We start from the raw sequence: 20,784 nt of genomic DNA on the forward strand, positions 1-20,784 counted from the left end.
CATGACCGTCGGCGACGGCGAACCCACCGTCTCCATCCCTGTCGGCATTGTCATCGGTCTCCTCGCCTCCTTTGTCCAGTCCCTTGGCCTCACCATCCAGCGCAAGAGTCATGTACTGAACCAAGCCCTGCCAGAGGAGGAGCAGAAGCCCGAGACCAGAAGGCCGTGCGTTGCTCCTTCCCGTCCCTCATGTCCGCAGCTCACGCCCATTCAGTCTCTGGCTTCTTGGATTTGGTGTGTTTGCTCGCAGGTCGATCGTCTCCATTTGCTCACGTCTTTACAGCCGTCTTCATCTCCTCCAACCTATTTGGATCCGTCGTCCAGATCGCGTCCCTCCCCGTCGTCATCCTTGCACCCCTCGGTGCCGTCTCTCTCCTCTGGAACGCCTTCTTCGCCCGCCTCCTTCTTGGCGATGTGTTCTCCCCATGGATGGTCCTTGGCACTCTCCTCATCGCCGGCGGCGCCGTGCTCATTGCTATCTTCGGCATTTTGCCGGAGCCTACCCACTCTCTTGAAGACCTTCTCCGTCTCTTCAGCAGGCCGGCTTTCATAGCCTACTTTTCGCTCCTTGGAGTCGTTGTGTTAGTCGTCCTGGCCACGGTGAGTATCTCTACGTTGTGCCGCATGGGTATGCGCTGACTTCGTCCTAGACCCACATTGTGGAGTACTCATACGCACGTCGCTTCAAGATTGCGGATGTTACCCCTCCTCTATCACCCCTCGCTGCTCCTGCTACCGCACCTTCTGTCCTCACGATCGCCACGACCGCGAGCCATGCGCTGGACCCTTCATCTCCCACCGAACGCACTCCCCTCATTGACCGCAAGCCTCATCCCCGCTCAAAGTCACCTTCACCCTCCACCTCTATCAGTTCCATGATCACCAGCCCGCTATCATTTACCGCAAGATCCCCACGCACACCCTTATTCCTCGCGTCTTCGTATGCCTCCATCTCGGGCATCCTCTCAGGCATGTGCCTGCTTTTCGCCAAGAGCGGTGTTGAGCTACTATTGCTCACACTGGGAGGAGACAACCAGTTCTGGAGGTGGCAAGCATGGATGCTGGTGATAGCCCTGGTTGTCTTCGCCCTCCTGCAGCTCTGGTACATGCACAAGAGCTTAGTCCTCGCCGACCCCACGTTAGTTTGCCCCCGTGAGTGTGAAATCGCGTTGTTGAATGGCTTCATACTAACATATGACCAGTCGCATTCTGCTTCTACAATTTATCGTCGATCGTGAACGGACTCGTGTACTTCGATGAATTCTCGGAGCTCCCGACCTATTGTCTCTTGCTGGTCCTTCTCGGCATCGCTGTCCTATTGGCGGGTGTTTGGATCATCAGTTTCCCTCCCGAGGGTGGTCGAGGTGTCGATATCGGCGCCTGGACATCTGGGGATCCGCCAACGGAGCTTATGAGTGCCGATGAGGACATCGACGTTGAAGGGCGGGACGACGAGCCGTACGAAGATGAGCCCCTGCCTATGGACGAAGCATCCATCGTGGAGACTTCCCGAGGTCGCTCTCCCCCCTTGGAGATCGTCACCGAACCGCCGACACCAACACCTGCCCCTCAACTCTCCCCTCGACTACCAGTCAGCCCCGCGCACTCGAAGCGGCGCACGCCCGGCGGGCACGGCCGCCTACAAACCGACACCGCGCTACTCGCCTCTCCCCCACCGCGCTCTCTCTCCGCCTTCACGACGAGCACGGGCGCGGAGCATGACATGCTGTCAGACTACCAGAGCGGCGTCACGGGCTCTGGCACGCGACGGCGGAGGACGACGATGGGCGGGGCGACGCTCCCGCCGTCATCGCCGCCGTTCTTGAACCCGCTCTCGCCTAACCACTCGGGCATCGGCGGCTTTTCGATCGGGCTGTCACCGATCAGCCCTGGGTTCTCGATCGTCCCGCGCGAGCGGCGGCGGCGTCCCACGGCGAGCGGACTGGGCACGGCGAGCGGGCACGCGATGAGCGGGAGCCTGACGATGGGGAGCGCGAGTGGAACCGGGACGGAGCAAGGCGGGCAGGAAGGAGAGAGCGAACAGGGGGGCGCGGGGAAGCTAGGGAGGGGAATGCCGAACTCGCGATCGCCGCTCAAGATGCGGCGGGTGGTGAGCGAGGGGGACGCAGAGCGGAGAACAGCGGCAGCGGTGGCGGGGAGTGGGCTGCCTTATGGCACGGACCTTGAGCGGGGAGACAGTGAAGGTGCGCTAGACGCGAGGCACGAAGGTGAGGGCGGTGGAGGATCGCAGGCCCAGGGCGCGTGGACGTGGCTGCGGGGGGTGTTCCATGCAGAGTCGGGGAGATGAGCGGGCCCAGCGATTGCGCGCGGGCACGGTCAGTCTCATCCCGGCTGCGGCCGTAGTAGACCGCCGATGTTACTTGTTTTTGGAACACCAACTCGATACCCCAGGGTCTACGGTTACTGTAGACCGTCGTCGCACACCCCGGCACATATAATAGTGTAATGGACGATGGCTACCTTCGCCCCCTGTTTGCTTCATATCCGGGCGGCATGTTCACGAAAGACCGGCAGTTCGCGAGCGCGCACTTTCGCGCACAATGATGATCAGAACGCGAGAAAAACGAAAAGGGCGGCTACGACCGAACCGACGTGCTCACAGCTCGCGCGCATGTTTCGAGACAGAAGGTCGATATGAGGTCGACGTGTGATAGCGTGTGATGGGCGGGCTGCAAGGATCCTGGGTCCCGGGGCGCCGGGAACGCGCCGCGGGACGGTTCGAAAAGGGTGCGCGCCTCGGCGGGAGTTTAGTGGAGAGGCGCGCGTGGGTGCAAGGCGGGCGAGGTGGTGAAGGTGCGCGGTTATGTAAGTGCGTCCGGCGCGGTAGGAGCGGGCAATATAGCCGATCGCGATCTGCCGTAACGCGAAACCTGCGCGGCGCCGCACACGTGATCGCGTATCCATCAAGCGTCTACGCGCCCTGGCCCGCCCTGTTCCACATCTCGCGCGCGCCGAAACCTGGTTCGGCCTCTCTTCTCGCGCACTCTCCGCGACCTCCTCTGCTCCGCGCGCGGGCGCATAGCGGCCCCCGCTTGCTCTCAGGGTGCGTCGCGGGGCGCGCGCGCCGTGGGTATGCAGAAAGCGTGTGTGCTCCACGGAAATGGCCGTATAACCGTGGAATCTCTCTCTTGGGATGCGACGCAGGGTGATCAAATCGCTTAATGGTTCCACGCTGCCTCTAAACTGCCGGTCGCTTATACGTTCGTGACTAGCTGGCAGAGACCGACCTCCCAGTCTAAACAGCTCCGCGTGCGAGCACTACAAGCCGCGCACGGTGTCCCTCTTCTTTCACCGCTCCCTCCTCCTCCGTCCTCCGGATCCTCTGTCGGGTCGCTCGCCCGCTCTGTCTGCCGACGACTTCTATTCTAGGCTGTCCGTCTGTCCTTACCCCACCCTCCTTTCAGCCCTCCAGCGGTCGTCCAGGCTTGCCAGCTGAGCACCTTTTCTCGCGCTCTCTTTTCCCTCGTTCCCGTCTCCGCCACCCACCCAACTCCTCCCCGTCTACCTCGCGCCACGGCCCACCCGTTCTCCAAGATGTCCAGTCCTCGTACTCGCGCCAACCCTCCCGTCCAGCCCCTCGCCGTGTCTGCCAGTCCCGGGCTGCCCATTAGCGAGAGGCACTCCAGGACCTCTCGCGGCACCGACGACGAGTCCACAAAACCCACGTCCAACTCCGCTTCGCTCCTTTCCCGCCGGCCCACCGCGCAAAAGTCGAGCCTGAGCCTGCGCTCGACCGGCAGTGCACGCTCGCGTACCGAAGGCGGCGGCTCGTCCACCAGCCGCCGCGGTGGCCGGGCGATCCCAGCGCCTGACCCGATAATCACCATCTCCGCAAGCGGAGCCAACAAGGACGACTCCGGATCCGGCCCCGGCCTCCAACACACCTCCTCTCTCAACAACCACTCTGCGCCGCGGTCCAGTGCTAGCCACGGCCGCAAGTCCTCCGTCTCTCGCCAGCCCTCCGTTCCCTCCTTCGTCTCAGTCCCCGAGAACGACCTAGACTACGTGACCGTCGACGCCAACGTCCCTGCTGACAACAACACCGCCGTTGTCTCCAGCCGCGACAAGGCTGCCCGCGTCCTGGGTATCCGTCACCGCCAGAGCATGGAACCCATCCCTGCCTCGAACCGCAACTCGCTCGCGTCTGCTCGTTCTGCCCCGGCCTCGGTGAGCGCACCCCCGCCCTCCTCTTCTGGGCCCTCCATGCCGCTCGCTTCCCTCTACGTCGTCTCTGGCCTCCCCAAGAGCCCGCATACATGGACCCTGGCGGACTCTGACTCTGTCATGGGTCTCAACCATAGCGAGGGCGCCGTCGGGCGCTGGTGGCGTCCTGAGGTGCTAGGCAGCACCATCAGCCCCGGCGCCGGCGGAGGAGGCACGAAGCGCAAGAAGGGTGGCCGCAAAGACGACAACGGCACGACGTTCAGTTCGTCGGGCTATCTCAGCAAGCAGGATATCGGAAAGATGCTCTCCAAGGCACTTAAGGTACGCTCACCTTGCTTCTACTCCCGCCGAGCGGCCCGCTGATGAGTGCCCCCGGTCAGCTGTCCTTCACGCGCGAGGTCGAAATCATCGCGTCCACGCTGCAGCCCGCGTCGACGGTGCACAACTTCACGTTCACCCTACCCGCGCCCTCAACGCCTCTCGCTACTAGTCCGTCCACCGACATGCTGCGCGCCTCGGTCTTGACAACGAACACCGACGTGTCGTCGTACGCTTACCCGTACACGGACGACCCGTTCACGAGAGCCCGCCCCTCTTCGGCCTACCTGGGCCCGTCTTCGGGTTTCCTCTCTCCGAACGGGCACACTCCAAACCCGCGGTCAGGGAACGATCTCGGCTCCGGCGTTGGCGGGGGGAACAACGCGCAGGTCACATATCACGGCGTGTGCCTGACTGTCTGGTCGCACGCCGACGCTGAGCGGACAGCGGCCATCCGGCGCACGCTCGAAGCGAACCGCGCGCGCAAGGAGAGCGCGCAAAGTCTCGTCGCGTCGCGTCGGCGCGGGCACGGTGACGGCGGAGGCGACCCGACCCTGCATGCGCGTCGGCGAGCGAAGATGAGCGCGCGGGGCCCGTGGGGCGCGGGCGCGGGCACGGATGCCGAAACCGACATGGAGACCGACGGCGAGGGCGGGGCGGTGAGCGAGAGCGACTACGAGGTTGCCAGCACCGTGGGCCACACGCCGGGCGAGAGCACGCTCTTCTTGCCCGGCGACGCCGTCTTCTGGCTGCCGTACGCGTTGAGTGAGTGGAGCGCCTTGACCGTGAAGATGGTGCCGGCGCAGCGCTGACCGCGGTTCTTTCTCTTTGCAGCCCTGGTCTCGCGCTATCCCATCTATGACTTGATGCGCGACTATCTCACGCTGTCTTGGGCGCGCTTTTCCAAAGATGTGCAGTCTCATACACTCCAGATTTCCAAGATCCTCTCTCACTCAGCTCCGCGGCCTGGCGAGCTCGTTCGCCTCGACGCCTCGTCGCAGGCGAGCAACGGTGCAGAGACCAGCCTCGAAGTCGTCGCTCGCTTCCCTGGTGGTCTCGACTTCGGGCGTGGGCTTGTCGATGTCAACTTCACCATGTGGCCGTTGTTCAAGTGCCTCAACATCGACAACATCTTGACCATCTGCGAGGTAAATCCTCCTGTCCTTTGCTGCGCTCGCGTGACTTATCACCCATGCCGTCAGATCGCCCTAGCACCCACCGGCCGTATCCTCTTCTTCTCTCGGCACCCCGCCATGCTCGGCATCGCCGTGCTCACGGTCAAGTACCTGGTCGAGCTGCGCGCCTGGAGCGGTGTCGCGCTCTCCGCGGTACACTCGCGCGATGCCAAAATCTACATCGAGGACCCCGGCCCGTGGATTATCGGTCTTGCCACCGAGTCGCGCCACGCGGTGCGCCCTCCTCCGGAGGTGTGCGTCGTGGACTTGTGAGTGCCGTTATCTCCGTCTCAGTCCTTGTGACCCGAGGGAGTTGACTTTTGTGTCGCGTTCCACTCCCAGGGACATCAACTACCTGAACTGTGCGTCGCCCCCTCCGGGTGCCATCTCGACCAAGCAGCAGCGCGACCGTTACCGGCAGAAGCTACTTGCTGCGTTCGAACCTCACTACCATCCCGATCATTGCGTGCCCAGGTTGGTGTACCGCCGCGCGTTGCTTGTGCTATACGCTTAACCGCTTCTTCGTCGTTGCAGTGAGTTCAAAGAGGCCTTCCCCGCAGGTCGTTTCCGCCCGGTATGCAAGATCCAGGCGAAGCGTGGTGCCGCATCGACCGCAGTCGCGGACATGGTCAAGCCGCCCGAGTGGTGGCATTCGACGCGGATCATCCAGGCGTTCGACGGCGTGCTGGCGGACAGGATGAAGAAGCCGTCACTGCTGAAGCGGATCTCCTCATTCGGCGCGGTGCGCGCGCCGCCCAGGCTGACCGTCGCGGAGCAGCACATCCAGCTGTCGATCCGCAAGCGCGCGTCCGCGTTCGTCGACGCGCGGGACGACCTCGAGACGAAGATCGGCCGTCTCTCCCGCCGGCTCAACTTCCTGATGACCGAGTCCGACCTCTGGCGAGACAAGTTCGTCACGTTCGAGCAGTACGCGGAGAAGCTGAGCGTGGAGGCGAGCGATCTCCGAGGCAAGATCAACAAGGAGCAGCGGGAGACGAAGCGGCTGTCGAGCATGATCACCCTGACGGCGGCGGAGAAGATGAAGCTGCAGGACCGTGAGTGCCGCGAACCATTTCCTCATTCTCGCGCGCCCCGTCCCCTTCCCTTTCGTCATCTCCGCCCTCCGACGGGACGCTGACCGGTCTTCCCCGCCCTTCGCAGAACTGCGCGAGACGGAAACCGCGCACAAGTCGGCCCTCACGGAGCTCGAGGAGATGCGCGAGAACATGGAGCGCATGGAGGAGGAACGCGCGCAGATGATCGCCGAGGTCGAGGCCCAGATCGAGCGCGCGCTCGTGCACATGGCCGTCGACGTCGACGTCGACGACTCGGACTACGGAGGCTCGCGGCCGTCGAGCCGGATGTCGTCGCGCTCGGCGCCGAGCACGTACCGCCGCCCGAGCGACGCGAGCCGGCACCCGATGCCGGCGCGTCCGCTCAGGTCGTTCAGCACCGAGTCGACGCTGCGGAGAGCTTCGCGAACGGCGACGACCTCCTGGTCAAGACGGAGCGCGTGACGGGAACAGTGATGGAGGAGGATGAGGAGGAGATGGAGGCGGAGAAGAAGCGGCGGGAGGAGAAGAAGAAGAAGCGATTCTCGGCCGGGGACGAGGGCGACAACATGAAGGCCGTCGACGAAGGTATCAGCCAGAAGAGCGACAAGATCGCGCAGAAAGTACGCGAGATCCAGCGCAAGGTATGTTGCGTTTCTTGGTCTATAGTGAGTTTTCGTGTGCTGACATGGATCATCTGCAGCTCGAGAACGCGATGGGCCCCGAGGCCTACCGCCGCTCGCTGGACAGTCAGCCGAGCGAGAGCGAGCTGTCGGAGGCGACCAGCCGGTTCCGCGCTCGCCGCGCCAAGCCCCACAGCAGGAAAAGCAGCTTGGGCGGGTCGACCACTGGCCACACCACGCCCCACCCAAAGGTGCCTTCGCCCAAGGTCCCCGTCCTCTACGTCTCGGAGAGCGAGTCCAAAACCGAGGTGGACCCCAAGGAGCGCCCCGCTCGCCCGTCGGTGGTGACCTCCAAGGAGACTCTCGACCGGCGCGGAAACGTGCGCAATATCCCGTCGAACGCGTCCCTCTCCGCGCTCGTGACGCCATCGACGCCGAGCCTGACTCCGGGCGCGACGAGCATCGCGACGGACGACGAGGAGACGGACTTCCAGAGCGCGTACTCGGCCAGCCCGCGCGGCAGTTACGGCTCCATCTACGACCGCGACACCGACGGCGAGCAGGAGGGCACGCCCACCACGGTCGCCGCCGGGCACCACCACCTCGACGAGTTCGGCGCGCGCGACGACCCGGCGCGGCGAGCCCTAAGGGCCGCGAGCGCAACTTCAGCACAAGCACCGCAACGAACGTCCGTTACGGCCAGCGGCTCAAGTCGCGCGATAGCGCGGACACCGTCGGCGGGCGCGCGTGAGCGATGAGCTCGCCGGCGTCCTTGGTGCCTTCCGGGTATTTATTCTCTTACTTTATGTCTATATCTCGCTTTGATCCCCCGCGACCCCGTATGCCTCCTCCCCCAACCTGTGGCTCCGGCCTTCGTTCGCTACCCTGCCCAGTTTTGCTCTCGTCTCGGCCGCGGTTTACATGCCGCTCGTCCCGTCTGGCTCCACCCGTCCCGTTTTGTCCTGCCTTGTCTCATAGGCCGCGTGTCGTTCGTTCCCCGTTCTGTCCCATGTCTGTCTTGTTTGTCATTACAGTCCTTGCTTCGACGCCCCTGCATTACATAGCCAGTCGACTTCGTTCTGGGACCCGCCCGCTGTTGTCCCTCCCACCCTACACACGCCCTGCACATTCGCCCGTTCTCACTCGCGGGTGCGTTTTGCATGGTACATATAGCATTACAGTACTTCGGTCTAGCAATACAGCGTAATCGTGTCCGCGATGTCCGAGAGAGAGGGACGCTGCCCGTCAGAATCCAAGATGCGTGCGTATGTGCTGCGTGAAACTTCTACTGTGTTCCGTCCTGCAATCATGAGTCCATCCTCCGCCGCGCGTTGAACGCCTTCACGACCGATGCGACCTGCCCGAAGAACCACGTCTGGGAGGGCTTGTCGGGGATGTGGACGAAGCGGTCGTTCTGCCGGCCAGCCTTGTGCGCGAACTTGATGCCCGCGTCCTCTATCGTGACGCCCTGGACTTGCGTGAAGGGAAGCTCCCACTCGAGCTTGAGCTTGTTCGACCAGAAGGAGATGATTTTGGTCGTGGTGAGCAAGACGACGTTGTCGCCTCCGGGAAGGTCTGAGGGACCTTGTATGAGCTCTTGATTACAGTTCCATAGTTCAAGAGCTCACTGATGTGCGCGACGTATGTCTCTCCGCGGAACGCGCCATGGTCCAAGTCTTTCATCCAGTATTGACCGAGAGCTTCGCGCTCGGAGAAAGGCTAAACAATGGGTGAGTGTCGCGACCCGTAGTGCCATAGGGCACGGCTTACCACCAGTACGCCGTCCGCGGGAATCAGCCGAGGCTACGCTTGATTGTAAGCGGCAGCTAGTTGATCTAGAGAGGAAGGACTTACCATGCGAACGCGATCTCGTGCCGGATTATCGAAGACCGTAGTCGTGTTGCGGATCCCTACAGGCTATGTGAGCTTCTTCTGCGGCTTCGAGGCAGAACAGGGTACCTTCGCCGACGTTCGATGCGAGATCGAACACCCCGATGACGGGCTTCGTGACGGCGCTGCTGTATATTTCAGTTCGTATGTACACCGGCAGAATGCTCTGACACGCACCCGATGAGACCCTTGCCGACGCCCTTGAAGAAGCCCTTCGCGCCTTCCGACTCGGCGCCCTCGATGGGCTTGAGCTGAATATTCATCGCATGAGCAGCATTGATAGCCGTATGACCATACTGGACTTACGACAACACCTTCCACACCACTGACAACACTACTTGCGAATGCCTCAGCCCCGGCGGCCACACCATAGCTACAATACACGTCATTCGCATCCCGAGACAAAACTTTATGTCACGTACATTGCGTGTCGAGGACGGTTCCGTCTCTGGTTCATGCGCCTGCGGAGCTGATAATCGGAGTCGAAAGTCGTTGCCGACAAGCCTGCAAGACCATGTTAATGTCACAACAAGATGGACCACAGGGGCTGTCTCACCCTTTCCGACTGCGCCAGTGAACTTGGTGAAACTGTCTGAGACCCCGAAGATAGTCTTCTTCACGAAGCTCGCCGCACCCTGTTGCACAATTAGCCCCAGGAGCTGTATGGGAGCTGATGAATGACATGCCTTGGCGATACCGATGCCGATGTCCTTGTTCCCGTGCATGACGACACCATTGAACGGCTCGTAAAATATGTCGGCGACACCGGAGCTAACGTTCGTGAACAGGCCGACAGGGTTCCCGATAAAGTCTGCAGAGCCAAGGATGCGGTACAGTTGCCGGAGGACTTCTTGGCGGTAATGGTGCGTAATGCGCTCCTGGAGATCAGGGAGTGTTAGCCGCATATCCTTGATGGCCAAGGCGTTCATCTCCAAAGGCGCGTCATTGACGTTTCCAATAGCCATGGTGATCGCGTTGAGGACAACAGCGATGGGATTGCGAAGGCTCAGCCTGCAGACGGTGAGCGTTGTTTCGACCCAAAAGTATGTTGCTTACTTCTCTTCTCCACTAATGCGTTCCGTGCGCATGAACGAGATAGACAGTTTGATCGGCTGCAACTCGAGGACCTCGAAGTACAGATCTTGTCCTTGCGACGTGCCGTGCGGTTCAGGAATGTCCTCTGGCTGCTGGAGCAGAACACTTTATACTCGTTAATGATACCTTGCAGTACCCGGGGGAGGGAGAGATTGAGAGGATACATACTCTTCCTGAGCAGCGTCCCATGACGCCCCCGTGAGCTTAGTGAGGTCGTACACAGAGAAGAGGAAATCTTCATCCGCTTCTACTGTCAGGGCTTGCAGAAGGATCGAACAATACTTGACGAAAAATACACCATGATCTGCGGAATGTACTTAGCACGTGCGACGACTCCTAGACAGACCACAAACCTTGGTCATTCAACCAGATGACTGCAACTTGTACAGTAGGAAGGGCCGCTACCGTCTTCGACTCTTGGTGATTGGAGTGGGCTGCAGGACGACTGGGAAGAGGGCATCGTGCAACTGGTTGTCGATCTGAAGGTTGCCACAGGAGAGGTTGACCGATTGGGAGACAGGATTGTTTGAGTAGTCGAACTTCAACGAGTTTATGGACATGTAGACGACTTCGACCATTCTCTTGTTCACGAGTGACACTCCGAGACCGTGAAGATCCAAGACAACGCTGATAGTGGGCGCGGCAATTTCCTGCACTGCCTCGAAAGCTTCTTGACTGCTTGCAACTGAATCTTGTCGCATGATCTGACCGGTATTGCGACGCTTGGGTTGTACAAGCTGAATTCTGCGATGTAGTTGCTGATGCTCAAGATCTGCCTTGGCCCATCGGCTCTCACGTCCAGGGATACGATGCGAGAACCCTCATCTCCCTGCAAGCCGGTGAGGTGACTGTCATCTCGATACGGTGGGCATGACTCACAGCAAAGCGGAAGGGAATAAGGTCTCCGATCTCCATGATGTCCAGCTCTCTACGAGAGCCCTTATATGCGAGTACGATCCTCTTGTCTCGCGCCGCTGGCTGGTCCCATACGTAGTTGGCGCCAGACTTCGCCTGCACTGTGTAGGTGGGCAGTGGCTTCGCATTTGGCGGTGCATTAACTCGGCTCTGGTCCTATTCAGTCGCGAAGTCAGTGGTACGTCCGACACGCTTGGACTCGGCTTACGGTCTGGAGAATGTGAAGGGGTAGTCGCTGTTATTTTCGATGGTGAATGGCCAGCCTTCGGTCGCCTCGCTGAGGTATACGAAGATCGTAGAGCCACTGATCTTGACCTCGGCCCGCATCAACCGCATCTGCTTGTCGGCGATGGGAAGACGGAAGTGTACGGTGCCGATGTCCTCCAAGTTAATGGGCGGCGACCTTACGAGGGGGTCAGCAATGCTTCTATCTCATGAGATTTTCCGCCCTACCATAGAGCGTTGAGACCGGGCAAAGCGACAGTGAGCAGCTTGTCCTCGCCCACCCGCATGAACTGAAAGGGAACGCGTTCCCCTGGTTCGACGGTAGAACGTCCGCGCGGGGCGGATCCATGTTCCCTGAAGGCGAGAGACTTGGAGAAGTTGTTCTTGATGATGAATCGCGGCGCCAGAGTTATGACCTTCGACAGCTTATACTTGCCGAGACCTTCTGTCCACGACAGCCCGACTTGAATCTCTTCCGTCCCCTGACTCTGGTGAGGCATGACAAGCCTGGTGTCAGCGGTTGGGGCATCGAGGCTCACGCCCTGATGATATGAATCAGCGTCCCCGCTGCACTGCACACACATAACCATACCTGGGACCAAGACGAATCTCCGATCTTGAAGGCGAAGTCTTTGCCATTGTCGTTGGGGTGGGATAGAACTATGCAGCATGGTTAACAGAAACGGTGGCGAAAGATAAACACGATGACTACTTACGGAACGGCGCCGTTGTCGAGAGCACCTCTAAAAGCAATCTCAGGGCAAGTAGGAGGCAGCGAATGCTTCACTCACCTGGACGCGTGTCCCCAGCAATCGCTATAGGAGCCCCGATGCGTGTACGTGCCGGTTTCACGAAGAACGGCAGGCCCGTCTTGTTGAGCACGATGTAAGGGCTGTACACTTGAACCTTGAAAGAGCCTCCGGAGTTGGGATAGTGTCTAGGTGCGATTAATCAGAACGATAACGGACCACCAGTGTCATGCACGTACATGTAGTTCAACCTCAGGTCCAACTTGCGGCCGTTGGCGTCTCTCAGAACCAGTTTACTCTCCACATCGAAGTCGGAGTTCGCATCGGTGTTGATGATTGCGAAGTCGCTCGGCTTGAAGACTGTAAATACCCAGTCCACGTCAAAAATATCGCAGGCGCGATTACAGACCAACAATCACCTGTATCCTGCACTTGTACGTTGAGCAGGATGAGGTGACCCAATTCGACAGAATGAACGGGCATGACCCCTCCCTTTCGCAGGTAGCTCCTCCAATTCTGGTCCGTATCCTTGTCGTAGATCCGGTATTCCAAGTTATAGGGGAGGAGGTTCTCGAGCTCGATGGGTGCTCTCAGCTTGAGAGTGATCCGAGGCAGCTTCCTGTAGAGCCCTTGAGTACAAGGTGAAGGAAGATATGTGTTAAGGTACCTAGAGGTTATGTCGTTCGCATCTGCTTCTGCCCACGCTTGGAATCGGAAGGCAGCCTCGTTCTGGTCCGTGTGAGGACAACGCAGAGTGAAGGAGCGCTTAGCGATGAGGTCCTCCCACCGCACCGCTGGTGACCACTTGTATCCGAAGCCCTCTAGTGCTGATGGTGAGCATCACATACGGGTGTAAAGGATGGGAACGTACGATCAGGCTGGATGCGCACGCGGCATTGGCTTACAGCGTCGACTGGAAGAGAGTAGTCTTGACCAGGCACTGAAACACATTAAATATATACGTCAAACAAGGCCGTTCAAGTGGACATACCAATTTTCTCGACGGCATACACAGGTTGACCCGTCTCGTCCACAAGCGTCAGCTCCAAGGGGTATAGAGTGTGATTCTCAACTTTGTATGTCGACCGGAGCTCCACCAACTTGACATTCCCTTGAACCTTGACTTCACATACCAGGCGATGAGGAAACTTGCCAGTGTGAGGCCTGAGCGAGAACGTGTACTCTCCCTCCCGGTCTACCGGAACACTTCGGAGGTGCTCCCACTGCTTGCCGACAATTTGTACTCCAATGCTGTTGTGACCGCTCGACGAGACGTGCTAGTAAAATTTAGCAACATCCCATTGAAGGACAAGATTATCGTCGTACCTCACGCATAGTCTTCCAGTCGTTGAATCTCCAGTCGATCGTCTTGCCCGCTGGAATTTGCTTCGTGTTGGTCTCCTTGTGTGACTCGCCTCCTTCAGTGTCAGACCAAATAAAGATCGGATAGCCTGTCCGGTTCCAAATCTTGTAAGGCGCGTAGATCCCACGGGCCTTCTCCAGCATGTGTTCGCCTTCTGTACTGAGCATAGACATCATCGACAGGCCAAGCTCGACAAAGGTCATCGTGAGATTGACGTCAAGGCGTTGGTTGGAATTGATTGACAGCTTCATACCGCTGACGGCTGATTCTTTAGAGATCTATCCGTCAAGTCAGTGGCTTTGAATGTGAACTAACAGTAGCGTACATACGTTCGCCGTGAAAGTCCAAGGGTCAATCACTAGGGACACTGTAAGCCAAATATAGAGTACGACGAGCGTGTCGCTCACAAGGTTCCCAGTGGGAGTTCGTCAAGTTCCAGTAGCTGATGTGGGTTGACAACGTGGACGTAGCTTGAAGCTGGAGACAGTGTCAGGTGAGAGTGCGACGGACGAAACAACTGGCCAGCGACCTCTCCAGACCAATCCTTCGCGCCGAGTATGAAGGGCTTGACTCTTAGATGCAAAAGAGGCTGCTCGTGCAGGTCGCCGATGAGAACTAGGCGGAATCCTTCGAACGAGCCTTTGAACTAAAGGGAACAGGTAAGAACATCACTTCAAAACATCAATTCTGGAACGAGACCCACCTGCTCCTTGCTCATGATCACACGCGCACTTCCGACAGGTTGAGAGCGTATCGTAGGCTTCGACACTCTACGGGTCTGGTACTGAGGTCTGCCGAGCGTCTTAGCCTCAGACTTGTCCTCGGTTGGCTGCTGAGTTGAATTGCCGTAGAGCGCGATGGCCTTGTTGACGATGGCCATGATGAGCATGATGTCGCGGTACGATGCACGGAAGACGATCGGCAACGCAGTGATCTCGATGCTGGTCGTTTGGTGCGCTTCTCCGGAGCGACTGTCTAGGGTGAAAGTAAGGTCCATGTCATCGAGGAACCGCACGCTCTCCGCGGGCTTTCCCATGCGAGTCAAGGACATCCCGACCTGCTTCACGCTCACAGCGAAGATGCCCTGAAATAACTCCATCAGAAGGGAAGTATAGTGCAGCCAAAGCTACAAACCTGTTGAGACACGAGCAATTGCTTGACGGTGAGTCGGATCGCCTGGGTGTTGATCATCGCGTCGTCCTCGAGAATGCTGACAGAGACGTCATGCAGATCAAACCGGAAATCAAACGTGCTCGAGTTGGACGGCTGGGAAGGATGTGCAACTTGAGTGACTGCGGTCTCCTGTTCGACGTCGGGCGATGGGGCAGGAGAAGAGGAGAAAGCGCTGGTAAAGAACTCCAAAAGGGCGAACACAGGGTCGATGGCGAAGATGACCTCCGGTGAGTCGACGGTCAGGATAGCAAGACTTTGACTTGTCGGTCCGCCAGAGGACGTGTACAGGAGCATGACCTGGTTCCGATCGTGTTGAGCCGCAGGCATAATCTCCCGGAACTTCGAATTCCCTGGGCGAGTGTTGTTCATCATCATGGACTTCAGGACGATCTGAGCCTCCATGGCGCCGTGGGATAGCATCTTGAAGCGAAGACTATTGTCGCCTAGAGTGAATCTAGCGATCCCATGCTCCTTGACGTTCTCTGGAGTCGTGGCGTGTTCATCGTAGAGATGGAGTTTAACCGCGCCGATAGTGACCACCAGGTCTAGTGTAGTGTACGGGCGAGCCGCGCCGCTTGAAGGATGGGTCGCTAGCTCTGGACGGAGGTCCACGGGTGTAACCGAGCTCTCCGTCGTGCTGTCGTGGCGGCTTTGGATGTCGGACGCGGTCACTGACGAAGGGAGAGTGGGAGTGGTGAGAGATGTCGCATCAGGAACATCCGCGAAGACCTTGGGGATGGACTGGAGAAGAGCGATGACCAAACAGTACTGTGTCTGGGTGAGGTGGAGCCGGACGTCAGATATTTTGACAGAGACCTGTAGTGATGTCAGTGTCTGTAGGATCCGGATGACTGAACTAAAATGACCTCTGTGTCAGGACAATCAAGGTCATTTGAGCGATCGATGTTCGCCTTCTGGGTGACTTGGGCGTCGATGTTGATGTCGTCGACGAGCTTGAGTTCCGCAGGCAGGCCGGCATTGTCCACCCGCGACGTCAACTGAATACCATGCAGACCAGCAATGGTGCGATTATCGTCATCGTCGTAAGCGTTGTGTGCTTTCAACGAGCCCAGTCGCAGTGTCAGTACGTCAAGGGATTTTTGGGCGTCGGAGGGGAACACGATGATTGGAGTGCTGATGGACACGTCAAACTTCATGCGTTCGATCTCGGAAGCCCGCTGCACGGCGACAGTGGTGGCTGCGTCATACAGACCCTTCAGCTTGGCCAGCTTCATCATGAAGAAGTACGCGTCATGCAGAGTGTGTTCCAGGTAATGCACCTTGAGCGACCCGGTCTGCAATGAAATGGAGGACTTGACGCCTGCGTACGTCTCATGATCGTTCGGGTCAAACGTCTGATAAGTGAAGTCCGCGAAGTTGTCGCCCTCGATGGAGAGAATGCGCTTGAAGTCGGCAGAGGCGGTCTGAATGGGCGAATCATCATTGAGAGCAAGGCTGCCCAAGCGACCGTTGATACGCATGGTATTTGAACGAAGAAGGATCGCCACATATGCGGTCGAAAGGGACAGTGTCGCAATTTGCACCTCATCGTTGATTAGGAATACTGCATACCTAGTTAGTGTCTGTTCACGCGGTCATGTCAATCACCGAACGCACCTTGGATGCCCTCTAGGGTCAACAGCACCCTTATCTTCCCAGACGACGGGTCAGACGTCACAACGGCCTCCGGAGTTCCGCCCTCGGGCGTACCCGGGGCAGAGTTGACCTGCACGTTCCCATTGTTTTTTGGGACGAAAGTTGTCATGATGAAGTCGTACAAGGTCACGACAGGTTCCGGCGCCGCACGGAACAAGAAGGTGGAGATTTTGACGTTCACGTTCTGATCAATACCCTCGTAGACTTGCTGATACTCCGGCGACGTCTGCTGCACGCGGGCGTATTTGACGATGAGCAGATCGTCCTCCGTCGGTCCAGCAGCAGAGGACATGAACTCCAGAGGCTCTTTCCCGACTTGGTTCACGTGCATCGACAGCGACCTGAGGGTTTACACGTCAATTTTAGAATGCCAGTGGCTGGGCCTTGTAGACCGCTTACCTGAGGTTGACATCTACCTTCATGACGAACTTCTCCATTGAGTACGTGAGGCCGAAACCTTGGAAAGCCACATTGCCCAACGGCTTCTCCGTCCCGTCAGACGCGGATTTGTACAGCGAGGCCCGCAGCGTGTCGACCTTGAAGTCGATTTCGACCACATGTTGATGGAGCGCGGGATCCTGACGAAAGGAGATGAGGTCACCCATTCTTCAGTACCATAAGAAGAACTTCGACTCACGGAAGCCGCTCCGACATCCGCTACGAAGAACTCATCGTCCGCGTCATCCTTGGTTTCCGTCATCCCATCGGCCCTCAGCTTTGTCACAGAGTCTGCCGTGGCATGGGCGTCTTCATCGTCGGTTTCGATGGCGAGCTCATCCGAGGCCGAGCCGAAGAAGCCGGAGGGAATCTTGAAGGCAGTCGACATGTGGCGTCGTCGCGCAATCGTGGGTCGCTCGACGGAGGAAGCTCGGGCTTCTGCTGCACCGTCGTCAAAGTGCGGGATGGCAACGTCGATAAGGCGCATCAGAGCCTTGTACTTGGTGTCCGACATATTGACTTCTAACACCGGAAGGTGCCCGGAAAGCTTGAAGCGTGCTAGGCTGTACGCGGTGGGGACGATCGAGTTCTGGACCTGCAGGTTGAAATTCGTGCGCTCGAGTAGGTGCAGGTTGTCTTGCTCTTTGGACCGTAGGGCTTTTAGACATGAGTCGAGGTCATCGCCAATCAAGAACTGAACTCGTCATCAGTACGCACGCGTCGATTTTAGACACTAAAACGCACCTGAGCGGCTTCGAGCTTGACGGAAAGGCGATCGTACATCATTGACGCGAGGTGGTCGTAATCGGCCTGGGTGTACTTCTTGTTCCGCTTGGCGTGAATTTCTCGGACCGACTCTTTGCTGGCCAGTTCGCTGACAATGGAAATGTGACCCGCATCAATCAGTAGGTGCTTGCATTGCGTTGTCGTCACACTAGATGATGATTAGTTTGTGCCAGAGTGAAGCTCCTGAGTGCACGCACCCTTCAGGAACGATGATGATCGGCGCGTTGAGGTCCATCTGCACGTCGATGGTCTTGTGGGTTTGCAGCGCGTACTCGAGACCAATCCTCGTCTCTTTTTGGAGGCTCTCCAAAGTCTGAGTTGCAACATCTAGAAGCGCTTCGACAGACTCGAGCTGGCTCTCGGTGGCTTGAAGAACTTGTAGACCGCCTCGACGTATCCTCTGTGATACACTATCTCCATGTACCTCATGCGAACCGTCAATGCGCTGTCCGCGCGCTCGTCGAGCGGGTTGCGCTCGAATTTGAGGTAAAAGAACGGGTCAGGCATGCCAGGAAGCGCGTTCTCAACGGGGAGCGTCTTGACGACATCGCTCTGGCTCCGCTTCTCCTGTACGTGGACGATGAGCGGGTACTCTGTGTTCTTCGTCGTGCCGTCGCGGACGGCGAACCCGCCGAGGGATAGCGACGTTTCGAAATTGTCTAGGCGCTGCAGGAACGTCGCCTGGAAGATGTCGAACACGACGGAGATGATCTCGGTGTTCGTGCCGTGTGGATCCGTCTTGAGCGCGAACGAGCCGCGGTTGAGCTGGGCTTTCACGCGCACCTTGAGTGCATCACGCGGGGTGTCGAGCGACTCGGCGAGCGCGGCCTTCTCGTCGAAGTCGAGCGCTTGGTAGAGCTCGCGCCGCTGCTCGTCCGTCATTTCGCCCGAGAAGCCGGCCTCGTCGTTGCTGGGCCCAGATTCAGACGAACCCCATATCCACGTGGACCATGACTGCTGCTTCTGCGGCTCCCGACGCCTCCGCTCTTCTTCCAGCTTTCGTCGTGTCGCCATATCCTTGCGGAGCTGGGAACGAGCAATGGACCGGTATAATCGAAGATCGTCGTATGAAAGCTTCCGCTCTAAAGCCTCCAGCATGCCGGCGTCCTGAGGGTGATATGAGACAACTGTCACCTGAACTGATCTCCCTAGACTCACCGCTGGAGTGAGAGAACCCAACTGCTTCCGCTTGAATAGGTCAATGTAACGGTGCCGATCGTCTCGGCGCTCGGCAAAGTATGCCCACGTCCATTTCCGCTTGCGTTCGCGAACCTCATCCAAAATGGCCGTGGTGGCAAATTGGAGCAGGGCCTTCGGCCGATTCTCCTGCAGCGCTGTCGCGGCTGGGCGATATTTCTGGTACTGTGAGAGAGTTCAGTGCGTGAGATTCCAGTGACAAAAACGAGCTATATTTACCTGGTGCTGTCGAATGTAGAAGTGGTACATGTCGACGAGAGAGATGGCGTCTCGGTATTGGTTGTCATCGAGCAGCACGCCGATCTCGTCGAACGAGAGCGCTATATCGAAATGAGGGTGTTCTTTGTCGTATTGATGATTGATGATGATCTACCCAGGATTCAGCAATAGGTTGCCAAACTGATTCGGCGTGCTGCTCACCTTGCCCTCTCCGGATACGGGTTTGAGGATGAATTGGTGAGGTGAGAGGCGACTGCCTTTTGAAATCTGGTAGAATAGTGTCAGAGATGATCAAAAGCGCGTGCTCATGATACTCGCCAGCGCTGTGAATTTCTTCACGAACTCCTCGTACGGAAGTCCGGCTAGACTTTGACAATCAGTATCGAAATAGACGGCCAGAGATTCCAGACGTGCAAGCTGCGCGAAAGTAAGTTCATCTCCTCTTGGTTCCCAGGCGCGCAGTCGTACCTTGTGCACTGCGCCGGCCTTGCTATCGATGAATGCGGGCTGCCAAAGCTCGTTGACCGAGACTGCAGTGAAGCCGGCCAGAGTAATGCCGGCCGCAAACGGATGCTATGCGGGGCGCATAGTCCGACATTAAGCACACGAGTTCGCTCGGCCGCCGCGAGAACGATTGGCTCACCCCGGGCACGCTCATATTGTCCTCATACCGAATGTGGATGTTCCTTACAGTAATCTGCAGGTTGTTGATGATCTTCGTCACGAGCGAGGAAACGAGGCCCTGCGACTGCGCGTTGTCTGTGAACGTCTCAGCGCGCCGCTCTGGACGTCTCTTCGGGGCGGGCTGCTAACCTGGGCTTGCATCCGCTCGTGTGCGGACATTGAGCAGCTCGGCGTTCTCTAGACGTTCAAATTTAGCGGCCTGCATGCGGCGCTCCTCTTCTTCGGCATCGTATGCATTTTGGGCGGAAGGGACGACGAGGAGGTAGACATCTTCGACAAGGACTTCCACCGGCTGGTTCCCGAGGTTCATCCAATGGAGGGAGAGGGACAGCTTCCCCAGGTGGCCTGCACACGTTCACGACACGGTGGAGCGGCACATAGCTAGATCCACTCACCATCAATGACGTCTACCGGCAGCCTAAACTTGTCTAACGCGCCCTTCTTCAGATGCAATTTATTCAAAGTGATTTGGCCTGCGCGCGGGGTGAGGACGAGGAGATGCACTGCAACGAAGGATATGACCTTGTCCTATTCCAAAGTTCAATTGGTTCATGTCCAAGTTCTCGACATAGGGGGCAAGGACGCGGTTGAACAGCTGAGCGCAGGAGCGGGCTAAGCGAAACGGAGACAAGCGAACCGAAGGCGAAACGTACGATGTTCAGGACCTCCTTGCCGGGGTCCGACCACCAAGGCATGATGAGGACGTGAGTGCCGTTAGAATACGCCGGCTGCAGCAATAATAACAAGGGGTGGAGAACGCAAGCGAGATGTAGGGGGAAAGCAAGTTGGAGGACCGAACGCGCAGAGGAGTGCACGGCTGTGATCGCGCGCGGTCGCGGTCGCGTACGTACGTCATGCCATGCAACGTGCGTCTAGCGGGCCTTAGGGCCGTTCTGGCCGCCCGCCCGTCGGCGCTTGCCATCTCCATCCACGCTCAGACTCGACGACAAGGGTGGTCCACTCGGTCTGTCTGAGGTAAATTGCTTTCCAGCGCGAAGACCGCATCCCGGCGGATCACCTGTGGTGCCGTGAGCACACCTT

General features: G+C 58.4%; 3 protein-coding genes across 3 annotated transcripts; 2 read left to right on the forward strand and 1 right to left on the reverse strand.

The window, feature by feature from the left end:
- Position 1: 1 nt before the first annotated feature.
- BXZ73DRAFT_39840 (uncharacterized protein) lies at positions 2-2,308 on the forward strand (the record flags this gene model as incomplete). Its single annotated transcript, XM_048018461.1, has 5 exons — positions 2-165; positions 215-234; positions 284-600; positions 651-1,152; positions 1,203-2,308. The coding sequence occupies 5 exons, from the start codon at positions 2-4 to the stop codon at positions 2,306-2,308; spliced, it is 2,109 nt and encodes a 702-aa protein (XP_047882726.1).
- Positions 2,309-3,555: 1,247 nt separating this feature from the next.
- BXZ73DRAFT_87282 (DENN domain-containing protein) lies at positions 3,556-8,111 on the forward strand (the record flags this gene model as incomplete). The annotated part of the gene is made up of 10 exons (XM_048024502.1): positions 3,556-3,935; positions 4,080-4,506; positions 4,566-5,268; positions 5,338-5,651; positions 5,706-5,947; positions 6,021-6,152; positions 6,213-6,733; positions 6,840-7,109; positions 7,136-7,374; positions 7,434-8,111. 10 exons carry the CDS (start codon positions 3,556-3,558, stop codon positions 8,109-8,111), a joined length of 3,906 nt encoding a protein of 1,301 aa, XP_047882727.1.
- Positions 8,112-8,659: 548 nt separating this feature from the next.
- Positions 8,660-20,438, reverse strand: BXZ73DRAFT_96860 (vacuolar protein sorting-associated protein 13; the record flags this gene model as incomplete). The annotated part of the gene is made up of 49 exons (XM_048027184.1): positions 8,660-8,928; positions 8,982-9,072; positions 9,124-9,156; positions 9,208-9,263; positions 9,313-9,368; positions 9,421-9,494; positions 9,550-9,616; positions 9,666-9,747; positions 9,800-10,254; positions 10,300-10,443; positions 10,507-10,642; positions 10,692-10,772; positions 10,832-11,075; positions 11,135-11,167; positions 11,218-11,409; positions 11,462-11,488; positions 11,542-11,656; positions 11,707-12,020; positions 12,071-12,138; positions 12,195-12,221; positions 12,270-12,415; positions 12,467-12,587; positions 12,647-12,846; positions 12,895-13,048; positions 13,099-13,167; positions 13,219-13,504; positions 13,554-13,868; positions 13,920-13,948; positions 13,998-14,067; positions 14,120-14,236; positions 14,294-14,674; positions 14,725-15,579; positions 15,630-16,327; positions 16,381-16,760; positions 16,819-16,997; positions 17,057-17,551; positions 17,602-17,791; positions 17,841-17,934; positions 17,991-18,750; positions 18,802-19,005; positions 19,060-19,209; positions 19,261-19,326; positions 19,399-19,476; positions 19,528-19,632; positions 19,703-19,818; positions 19,873-20,088; positions 20,139-20,216; positions 20,266-20,338; positions 20,397-20,438. 49 exons carry the CDS (start codon positions 20,436-20,438, stop codon positions 8,660-8,662), a joined length of 9,231 nt encoding a protein of 3,076 aa, XP_047882728.1.
- Between the last annotated feature and the right edge of the window lie 346 nt (positions 20,439-20,784).

Source organism: Epithele typhae (genome assembly GCF_022376455.1).
Source record: "Epithele typhae strain CBS 203.58 chromosome Unknown BXZ73scaffold_3, whole genome shotgun sequence".
Taxonomy (NCBI): Eukaryota; Fungi; Basidiomycota; class Agaricomycetes; order Polyporales; family Epitheliaceae; genus Epithele; species Epithele typhae.